Source organism: Ostrea edulis, chromosome 5 (assembly GCF_947568905.1).
Source record: "Ostrea edulis chromosome 5, xbOstEdul1.1, whole genome shotgun sequence".
In the NCBI taxonomy this organism is placed as follows: domain Eukaryota; kingdom Metazoa; phylum Mollusca; class Bivalvia; order Ostreida; family Ostreidae; genus Ostrea; species Ostrea edulis.
The window spans coordinates 56,498,516-56,510,981 of NC_079168.1; the positions used below are offsets into that span (position 1 = coordinate 56,498,516).

General features: G+C 33.4%; 1 protein-coding gene across 2 annotated transcripts in view; it reads right to left on the reverse strand.

Annotated features, from left to right (window-relative positions):
- LOC125649204 (S phase cyclin A-associated protein in the endoplasmic reticulum-like) overlaps window positions 1-12,466 on the reverse strand; it is an 89,871-nt gene that overhangs the window by 13,163 nt on the left and 64,242 nt on the right. For both annotated transcript variants that reach the window (XM_056164862.1, XM_056164863.1), the window contains exon 25: window positions 6,313-6,550. In XM_056164862.1, the coding sequence (XP_056020837.1) occupies window positions 6,313-6,550 (238 nt within the window). The remainder of the gene's footprint in view (window positions 1-6,312; window positions 6,551-12,466) is intronic.

Sequence of the window (12,466 nt, forward strand, 5' to 3'; positions counted from 1 at the left end):
AATCAAGAATGTTCCATTCCCAATCATTCATTTCCCCAATCCAGAATGTTCCATTCCCAACCATTCAATTCTCCAATCAAGAATGTTCCATTCCCAACCATTCATTTCCCCAATCAAGAATGTTCCATTCCCAATCATTAAGTATACCCAAATCAAGAGTGTTTCATTACCAATCATTCATTTCCCTAATCAAGAACATTCCATTATCACTGTTCAAGATTCATTCCCTATCAAGAGTGCTCCATGCACTCCCAACTGCTCAATCATGTTCTGTTCCCAAAAGTTCAATACCCAAGTCAAGAGTATTCTGTTTCAAAACGTTCAATCCCTTAATTAAAAGCATGCCACCCCAAACAGTTTAGTATTCTAACCACAAATCAAGAGCATTCTGTTCCTAACTATGCTGCATTCAATCTCCCAATGAAAACTGTTCCATTCCCAACTGTTCAGCATTGCACTGTATAGTTGGATGCTTCTGGATCTGTACATTTTCAGTACTGGGGTAGTACCATAAAATATTATTTAAATGGTACTAAAAAGTTTATAGCAATTTGACAAAGATATGGAAATTAATGGATAAAGCAAGTTTACTTGGTAAAATCACTCAAATATACAGTGTACTATCATTATCTACAATGTTTAATGCTAATTTAGAGACTGTTTCCGACTCCTCTGAAACTACAAACAGCTGATATGTTTAAAATACAGCTAGGCAATGATTTGCACATCCAAAATCACAATCGCATCATTTCCTCTTGTTCTGAAGATTGATCACTTTTATTTTGTGAAACCTTATTTTCGCAAGGATACTGCAAAGATGTATTTATTCACGAGACAACTAACTTTTGTGAATTATTATTTACTGCATGAGTCTTCTAAGAGTTCTTGTAAGAGTTTATTTGCACTAACTAAATTTTCGTGAACGGCTGTTCTCACAAGATTAAAGTGTAAATAATGTTTTCACAGACAAAATGTGATTTTGAGTACTAGAATCACTCAACAAGTTTTGTTAAAAAAGCAATATAAAATATAGCCCACTATAATTTTATTCCATATGTATATTTTGCTAGAGTTTAGCTAACTGGGAAGTCCCACGTTTTATTTTCTACCCTAGAGCCGCATTAAACCTAAGACAACTAACATAGGTAGTGCTTGTTCCTCAGCCAAAAGCCCAGCATTAAAAGTGAAAGTCAAGGGTCTTTCAGATATGACCTTCAAAACAAAGGTCCTGTGTCACACTAGATGGTAATGAACAATCACTGCTACAGCCTAATGAGCTCTATGCATAGGTTAAAATTTGAGGTACTTCACCTACAGCTGGTAATTAATACCTCTCGATGAGTAAAAAATGCACAAAGAGGACATAAAAAAAACCATGCAAACATCTATGCATAAGTTGAACAACTTCCATATTTAAAATTGGAATTTTATAATATATGACCAATTTTGTGCACATCTAGATTACTTCACAGTATACTATTTATATTTCTAATGTTTTTGCCTCTGATATCACTACAAATTGTAATGATAGCCATATCCTCATGAACACATTGCAGCTGTAAACAATAGAGAAAAATATAGTACGCCTATTTTAACAGCTGGGAATTCTGACTGGAAAAAAAGGTACAGTGTACAATGTATTGATAACCATTTCTTCATGAATGCAATGCAGTTGTGAACAATGCACATGATAAGATATAGTACATCTATTTTTCTTACAGAAATGAAAGTAAAATGTAACATAGAAATAAACTTCAATTTTCAAAATACATTGAGAGAATAAACTGCAACACTTCACTCCAGCATACTTTTCATGAAGCGCTGATACCCTCATGTACCTTCAAAAAGGAAATTGATTTCTTAAATTATTTTTTTGTCTCCTCTATATGAAGAGTTCTGTTGATTTCCGAAATAGATTTAAATTTTATGATATTGTAGTAATAGGTTTTTTTATATTGTAAGTATAATATCAAAATATTTCATATATCTGCCTGGCTAGCTCATCTAACTAGTAAGGTTTGATCTCCAATTGATCCCAAGATTTGTCTCCCCTTCTTTGCTGAAATAACTTAGAAATGTCCATATATTCATACAACCTTTTGTAACACATAAGAGCTTACTTCACGTTTCTTCTTGCCACTTGAACCAGGAACTTTGAATTCAAAATATGCTAAGGCCAAAATAAAACACATTTGTGTTTCCAGTTTCCCGACCCTACCTTTTTGCTGTCGACTCTAAATATTCTATAGATGATATACATGTATAAAAAAAAAAAAATCAAAAAAAAATCCTGAATTTGGAATTTTTTTCTTTTTGCATTGTGAGTTTCTCCGATTTACATTTTAATACTATTGATCTTCAAAATGTGTGAAAAGTATTTGTAATGTATATAGACCTGTACTGAAAGTGTATCAAAAACTTCAGATTGCGAATAAAATATTTAAAAAAATAAAATAAAATGTTTTAGTTACCTACCATACCTAATTTTTGGGGGAATGAAATAAGAGAGACACGTCTATAACTTTAAAACAAACCTAGAGCAATATACCCCAAATTGTGTTGTAGAAACAAGATATGATGGAAGTGAATTTGTACCTGAAATGTCATGAAAAATTATATATTATTGAGAAACATCACTTTGACCTTAAAAGCATAAAATTGTTGTCAATGCCAACCAAAAATGAAGAAGTTAATAAATGAAAGATTTATTACGAAGGAATGTCTGTGTAATTTTTCAAGCACATTTTGAATTTGAGGTGCTATTAGAAGCATTTCCTTGTGCCATTTTATGAAATTAATTGAACATCACCTAGTTCTGTTACGTCATCCTTCGATTCTTAATTATTTCTCTCTCCAAAGGCTACAATTGAATATGACTGTGTAACTTCTACCATGTTTCAAACCAGCTGCATAGATTTTATTTCAGTGATTTTGAAGACAATAGCATGCAAACATTAGAAATCACAAAATTCCATTAAACAGTACATTTCAATGATGCCATAAAAACCAAGGATAAACCAACTAGGACAATTTGAGACATCTAGTATCTGTGCTGTAATTGATCAACCTACACTCACCTGTTTATAGAGAATGAACACAGGCTTTGTGAGCATACAGTGTTTAATCCCAATTCATGATATCATGCTAATTACTTTGTTAGGATTCAGGATATCAAGCTAATTAGTTTGTAACAAGGTGCAATTTCTTGGATTTCAATGGTATCAATATCTTCAGGGTTGGGTCATCAACTATACTGAATGACAATTTCCTCAGTGTAAATGACTAGATGCATAAGCACACATTGCTGGAATTTGTATACTGTCTGTTTCTGAAATTAATGAATTTAATATTTACCAATGTTTTGTCATTAATAAACCTACATTTCAGCTGTTTCAATAAAAGCCGACATGTAATCTTGACTGAAAAACCTAAAATGAACCAACTAATTTACAAAACATAGATAGGCCCACAAGCCTTCTTGGTCACCTGAGTATTAGTTAAAAGTAGCATTAGCTGCAAGGGCTATGATATAATAATTTTCCTGTTCTGCATATCTAAGCTAAATTCTAATATTCACCTGCAGTATAAAACAATTAGACATGTTTTTAAAACACAAATGTCCCTGAAAGTGCCCATACTGATAAAACACTTTACATAATATATTTTATATTATTTTGGACCCACCCTAGAGTCAGAACTCTGAAGGGTTGTGAAATTCACAATTTTTGTATATTCCTTTTTGCTTTTCCTAAACATACCTTCAGTTTTTTAAATTCAGTATCAGGAAAATAAAGAAGTCTTTCAAATGATAAAGACAATAATCACTATGATAATTTGAATGGAAACACCCACCAATGCTTTCAAGAAATTTACAATTATGGTAAAGGACTACCTGCTACTTCTATATATCTATATATTTAGTTTCAATTTAGTATCAATAACATGAAAAGAAGATTTTTATTTAAATGTTTTACACATAAACACTATATACCAAATATGGCCTCGCCCTGGTGCCAGATCCTCTACCTGGGGATTAGATTTATAATTTTGGTATCTTGTTCTAAATGACTATGCATTCAGTTTTTCTTATAGACGTGTAGTTATTAAAAGAAGATTTTTGAAAATTGATCATTTTTTGGCAGTTTTTGTTCTGCCCCTAAGGCCACAGGGGTGCAGGAGTCCTGAAATTTACAATTTATGTCCCCCTTGTCCCAAAGATGCTTCATACCAAATTTGAAAAGAATTGTAATGGTAATTATCAAGTGGAAATGAAAAATGTTCAATTGTTAATGGACAACGAATGACGACTGACGCAGACCAATAGTTTTGGTCACCCAAGTGACTCAGGTGACCTAGCTATGAAAGAATAAATATCTAGTTGTTTTATATCATTGGGTTATGAAAACAATGGAATCATATAATCGGTCTTGCACATTACAGTATACAATGCATTACCCCAGTAACTTCCATTGTTTTTACACCCCTATATAATACTGTCTACACAATCAATTAAATATAGACATTAAAACAAGTATGCGTAATTTGGAAATGATTTAGCTAGCTGTACATTGTATTACATTATGGGAATTTGTGATTTATATCTAGATCTGTCCTATGGGGACTAATACCTCCTCCTCCTTCCTCCGGCTTCACCTTATAGAGCCCCTAATTTCCACTTGAATGGTGAGCGAATAATGAGTGAGCAAATACTGAATGAATGGTGTGTGAATGCTTAACGCAACTTGGTGAACATTTAATGATGAGCAAACACAGATCATGAATGGTGCACAAACGTTGATAAAAGATTTATTCCCAATGTCTAGGGTGTCTTCCTTGCATTGTACTATATAGCATTAACAGGTAAGAAAAAAAGATAAGTATATTTAATCAATGAATAACTTTTGTAGTGCAGACATCACCAGATTAGATTAAAAGCTATCTTGGTTTTGGTTGTGAACACTTCCTGAAGAAAATAAAAATAAAAACCTCAATGTTGTGAGAAAGATATGATACATTTGTACAAGTACGGGAACATGCACATATTCAGATATACATTTATATAAAAACTGTTGATATTTCCTGCATGAAGAAAAAATAGTTTGCATATGATTAATCAAACAGCAATTAATGATTCGAAAAATAATTAATTGATTATTCAAAAAAGTTATCTACCATGTTTAATGATAATTATTCATGATTAATCACAGCAAATGCCTATAGTCCTTCGCTGTTGACTTACTATAACATTCATACATACAGTTGAACAGCCAATTTAATTAGATTGATTTAATAGCCAATGCACTGATTGGTTAGACTAAAAGGTTACTAGATTTCACCTCTATATGCAGTTTCGTTAGATCCTTGTGTAAACGTGAGCAGATCAAAGGATCTAATTTTAATTAGATTGTTGAACAGTATAAGTTAATTTCATTTCAAAACCTACTTTTTAAAACATAAATTAAAATCACTGGTACCTTAAAATTTACATCTTTATGAATTTCTTTTTTAATCAAGAATACAGTTTAATTAAGAGTATTGGTCTAATTACACTGTTTTAGGTCAATGACTTAAACTTGCTCAAGAGCAGGTGCTTTGAATTCAATGACTCAAATCATGGGCCCATAAAGCTTTGAAAAATTCTTCAGTTGTTGACTCAAAAATAGATTAAAACAATCAGGAAATAGCTCCCAATATATGTTCAATCTAAACAAAGTACAGTGCATGTAATGAATGTATATTGCTCATAAAATACTGGTAAATTTAACAGTACGTGTCACATGTAGCAAGCATGTGCAAATAAAAACAAATTACATGTACACTGTGTACAGTATCACATGTACAGATACATGAAAAAAATACATGCTTGGTATCATATTCTATGATATTTAGAATTCTTTGCATTTTCATGATAATTTAAATCAAGAATATTGGGGCAATTAATATCTTGGTAATAGACTTTGACTAATAATACATTGAAACTTTCATGTGTTATTTGATTTTTTTATGCATTGATATTGTATGTGAAATAGGAAAGAATACAGCCTCATAATCAGCAATGTAATGACATCCAGAAATTATACAGGCATGGTTTCAAATTCTACTTTCACTTTGGAGTTCTGAATGATAATGAAGAAACAAGAACTGATTAGTAAGTGAACATTGAATGAACGCTGAGCGTATGGTGAATGCTAGGTGGGCCAACGCCGAATGCTTTTTGAAAGGTGAGCATGAATGGTGAATACAAAACTATGAACAGTGATCACAAACTGAATGCGCAATGAGCAAATGCAAAAATGGAAAAGAACATATTACCTGAAGCATCTCCAAGCTGAATGTGGCCATATTGTTCAACATCTTTATCCCTGTTAGTATGACAGCCAAAGTGTGCTGGGGTAACTCAGGGGGTGAGAGTTCACCTCTGCTGGGAGCCCCTGAGTGAAGCAGCATGCCGTACAGCAGGGACACGATGCCCACAAGCTCTGTTGCTTCGTACGTACTGATCAGTTGAGTTGGGTCCTCAAGTTTCTTTTTCTCAAAAATAGCAGCAATCCTAAAACATAGAAATGATCTACTTAACTGAACACTCCAATGTTTAACCCACACCAAACAAACTGCTACCATTGTCTAACATAACACTCCAATGTTTAACCCACACCAAACAAACTGCTACCATTGTCTAACATATTGCCTTTGCTATTTGAATAATTTTAGTATATTTATTTGAATCAACAAGTTCCATAAACATGACATATATAGTAGTAGAGAAAGGACACATATAGACACACAGGGGGAATTGGCAGTTGTGGCTGTAAGCGAAAATGGAAATCGATAACCATGCAAGGTTAAGTCGTACCACGGATGCTTTGATAGCCGACAACAAGTTGTACCATGGATGCTTTGATTATGCATCATACTGGTAATGCTGAGTCAAAACATTAAAATACCCTAGAATCTTCGGTCAATTAAGTTGGATTATTTGACATTGTATTCCAATAATCTCTATTGTTTCCATCAACATTCAGATAAAACTCGATGTCACATAGCCTTTTAATGAAATACTCACTGGTGCTGGTCACATTTCATTGACATGACAAAAAGGTATTACATACTGTTATGATACTTGGATGCAAGTCTGTAGCAACATGACAAATGTATGAAGTTATCCCTCAACTTAGTATCATGCTTTTAAAATCATATAAACATTTTCTTCAAAGTACATAATATTGGGAACTTTATTTTAGCAGCCATGCATGTATAAGCCTGATATTTTATATCAACTAATACAGTCAAACCTCGCTACATCGTACTCGATGGGACTGAGAAAAAACTTTGAGATATCCAAGGATATGAGATATCAAGGGTAAGATTCTTGAAGAATAAGTGGTTGGGACTTTTGAATTACTTCGACATATCCAAGGTATTTGAGATATCAGTGTTCTAGATACAGAAGTTCAACTGTAGTTACCTTTACTTATTGAAAGTTTTGTCAGTAATTAATCTTTGATGTTTCATTGTTAATAATTCTCCATATAAACAGCGTGACACACAAGTGACCTTTAAACTTCACATCTAGGTCTATATAAAAACTACAAAATATAAAGATAAGGAATAAATATCTAGTTTGTTTGTATTGTAAGGGGGTAGGGGAGTGTAAATAAAAACAACGAAGTATGAGGATAATTTTGGCATTATCAGCTTTGCCATTTACACAAACAACCCCATGCTTCCATCGATTTCATACTCCCATAATACTCACAAAGACATCGGTTTCATAATATGCAGAATATCTCTCTAATCCCTCCAAAAGTCTATGGATTGTACATGTATCAGATAGAAACACCTGAATCTTTTACAAATTATCATTATTGTGAATATTACTAATCATTTTATGGGGGAAAGAAACAGATAAAGTAGAAAGAAATCTCCAAATTTTGCTCTGCAGAAATGCAGAAAAGAAATCTTGCATCAGATGTGAGAGCAAACACAAAACCATAAAACATTGGGAAACATTAAATTATTGGTCTTTATTTACAAAAAATGATAGTCTTAAATAGATTTATCAGATAAATGCGACAGCTCTAATTATATCTTGTGGGATTTAATTGTATTTTCAGTATGAAGAACATATTATTTTCTATCCATAAATGAATCATATTTTATCAATATTATATGAATTGTAGTGGCTGGTGAAGCCTGGTGCTTGGGGAGGGCTGAAATGAGATTTAAGTCCAGTGTGTAATCGAATGATGGCCTGCAATAAGTCCCCCCAAACGAACCATTAGGCAATCCCAGACGGAATATGATGAGGCTGCCTAACTTAATCATTCACTGCAATATAATTTGGCGAGATTTAAGGTTGTCATATTTGATATAGATTAGGAATGTAAAGCTAGGAATTATTCTGACAGGCCTAATGTGTTATCATTGTCATTGGTCATTTGAGCAGATAATTTAATATCGCTGCTACTTGGCGGCCACAGTGTTTACAATTAAACCAATTTTCTATCTTGCACAGATTTTGTATTTTTTTCTATCCTAGAAATGCACACATGCAAGGAATATAATATTATGTTTTAATGCCAGCTATTGGGCCCACATGAAATGGGCTAATTTGGTGGAATAATGACAACCTGGAACTCAAATCCATTTTACTAAAAACCATCATCAAAATTATTCCGTTTTTTAGTATCTGCAACAGCATGCTTTTGGTTTTAAAGCTACTAACTTTTGGAATTCAGAATCAATTTTGTTTTATATAAAAATAAATAATTCATTATCCTCAATCTTAGACAACCCTGAAAAAATATAAAAGTATAATGAATCAGATGAACTGTCAGTAACAATCTCCAATGGTTTCACATTTCCTAGATAAAATTCTATTCAATATAAAATACACACAAAATGTTTCTGTTGTCTGCAGATATTCCACATCCTCCATCTGAGTAAACAACAAACAGTACTTTAATGAGAAACTTCAAAATGAAAATATAACTGCAGTGCAGTCACCGTGAAGGTAGGCAGTTTACCTATAGCTGTTACTCTTTCTGTAAGTAACAAACTTTACTAGACAGCAGCCATGATATTTTAAACTTTTCAACTAAAAAAAATAATGGCCAAACAATTTAACTTTCAATAATTCATGATCAAAGAACACACAGTATTTTTTATCACAATCTGTATCAGCGAACAAGAAAATTGGAAATCTCGTTTTGTTTGGATGATTTTTCTTTTTTCGTCTGAAATAGGATTACCTTAATTAAGATATCAACTGTGAAAACACATGGAAAAAACACCTGCACGTTAGATTTAATCATAGATTACCTGAACAATGTTACATAAATGTAAAGTTGTATGCAGCAGAAAGAAGAGGCAATAATTGCATTCATGGTGGTTTTTTTGTGCAATTGAAAACACATTTCCTCTCAAAATTACATTCTCACTCCATTCTGTCAATATAACATTTTTTATTTCCTTCATAGAAATATGAAATGATAAATTGTCTCTGACATAAAATCACATACATGGTTCATTGGCACTAATGAAAGACAGTTAATTGGACAATTCAGATACCTTGAAGAGAAATGATTTTTTATCCGAATTTTCATTAGAGAAACCTTCAGCGACAGATGTAACAATATCTATCATGCTCTAAACATAGAGCCAAAAATAAATATAGGAACAGTTGGGCAATTTGGACAGATTTTTTATGCATGAATAAAAAAAATAAATCAGAAAATGTTTTCAACCAATTTTATAGAAATGTGTTTCACTTTTGAAAATTAAATTCATATTTAACTATGAATAAATTATGACAGATGTGTTCATTTGAGCATACTGTTTACTTCATGCACCTCTCACAAAGCCTGATAATTAAAATCTGTGTCTCTTCCTGGAGGGATTTTGTCCCTGCTTTGGCCTGCAGGAGGGGTCCCCCCTGCTCTGACATGGAATAGTACTACATGATGTAATATACTTCTTGTGTCAACCAACTCAGAATGTCTTTGACTTAAAAGAATTATACCACATTTTCCAGCATATAATTTGCAAATGTCAATGACATATCAAATATAATTATGTAATGTACATCGAGGTTATGATACATAACTGGATAAAACAATATTCAGTTTTTGGTAAATAGTAAATATGAATATGAAATTCTGCAGATATGAATATATGCATATTTTTTTTATTAAAACAATGTAATCTGTTCGAACAAATTTGATGAAGTGCACTTCTGATTTTCTGATCTTCAGGCTATCTCCCCTGGGGATCAGTATCAGGTTTCCTGGTTCCCTCCCCCAAACAACAGATAATTACACACCATGGGAACTCCCGACTCATCATTGTCATAAGTTGACTGCCCTCATCAGATAATAACAGGTCCCCATACTGCTCCAGCCAGATAATTACAGGTCCCTTCTCGACCTAAACACTAGACAAGTGATACATGGAACGTGGATATGACAAAGCACAAAACAGATGCATGACTGTAATTACAGCTTACAGGGAAAACCTAGGAAATTCAACCAACTACAGAGGTGTCTGGCAGCAAAAGTCAGATCAGGGTAAAAATGTTGACAAGCTGCCAGTGAGACTGGTATAAAGTCAGGTCCCCAAAGACAGACTGGACATCTATGGACATCAGCAGGGATTCAGTGTTGAGATGTATCTGCTTTTTATGACAAGATTCAAAGCCCTCTTTCCTATGACTAATGTTCAGTAAAAACAAGTTTCAAAGTATTCCTAATTTCTAAATGATTAATACAAATATCATAATGTGCTTAATATAAAGAATTCCTATTTAGCAGATGTAGCCCTGTGGATTAACGACATATTTTAAAGAAACAACATACAGGCCCATTAATTCAGCACAGACAGTCTATATAGTGAGCAGAACACTCTCGAACTAAAGTTACTTTAACAATAAATAAGAGATGTTCACCTGAATTACCTTGCTCATAGAAAGATGTGTCTCAAATTTAGACCACTCATAAAGGCCAAAATACAGGCCACAATATGGCAATTGGACAAATTAATATATAAACTATATATTGAATGACTTAAGTTATTTTGTTGCCATTGGAATGATTTGAATCCTTGTAGTAGGCCCACTACAGCCCCTGGGGTCATAATTCTAACAAATCTGATCCTATACTATACATAGATGCTCAACTATATGTTGATGAGAAGATTAAACTAGATGTGCCGGAGTGACATGAATGCCCCCGCCCAAGGACAGCAACCCTGCCAAGAGTGATCCAACCAGGCCTATATAAGTAAGTGATATATCTAAATCAACATTGATCAATTCAAAATGTCTACATCATTGGATTGTTGGAAATTTTTAAAAAGTCCAAGTGGCTCATTAAATCTCCAAAAATTATTAGACTGCATGAAACCAGATATAAATTTGACCTGCATATGTATATCCCAAAATTTCAATTCAATGACCTGTGTGATCTCAAGATATATCCATATCCCAAATTTCCATTCAGAATTGTCCATGCATAACCGCAATAATTAGTGGAAACTATGAATTGGTTGTCCAAGGGGCACAACTCTGTTAAAATTTATTCAACCAAATGAAGCTAGAGCCAAATAAAATCTTGACCTGCATATATAGTCATGGTGTATCTATATATCAAATTTTAGTTGAAAAATGTGCATATGTAGCAGAGATAATGAACAGAAACTGAATTATGATGCAATGATGGAAAAGGGTAACATCATAAGTCTTAGCCATTTCTTGACAGGGGCACAAAAAACATAGTGTAACCTTTACGGCTCCTCATTGCCCTGTGTCAGGTGGTGGGGTGGATGGTTTGAACAAACTGTATATACAATGTTTGAAAATACATAAATATCATAAAGCCAAATTGCAGTCATATTGTAACACAGGAAGATTTTCATACAATGTTTTTCCTTCTCCAATGTAAAATATTCAAACCCCTGTTGAAGTAACATCCTGAACATATTGCTACTTCAATGTCCAGTGCGCTTGACCTTTGACCTTTTGACCCCAAAATCGATAGGGAACATCTTCATCCCATGGGTAGTCCATATGTATGATATGGTGACTGTAGGTGGAAAGGATAACGCTTTAGAGCCCGGAAACCATATTGCTACTTCGATGTCCAGTGCACTTGACCTTTGACCCCAAAATCGATAGGGAACATCTTCATCCCATGGGTAGTCCATATATATGATATGGTGACAGTAGGTGGAAAGGATAATGCTTTAGAGCCCGGAAACCATTGCGTCTACGGATGGACAACCCGATTCCAGTATACCCCCCCCCCCCCCCCCCCCCCCCCACAACTTGTTGCGGGGGGTATAATAAACTTGGGTCAATATCCATTTATTTAGAAAATTTCATAAACAATAATTAACACACCTCAATCTTTGTTTTCAAAACAAATAATAAACTCTCTATAATGAGCTTTTGTCATGATAAAAAACATTAATC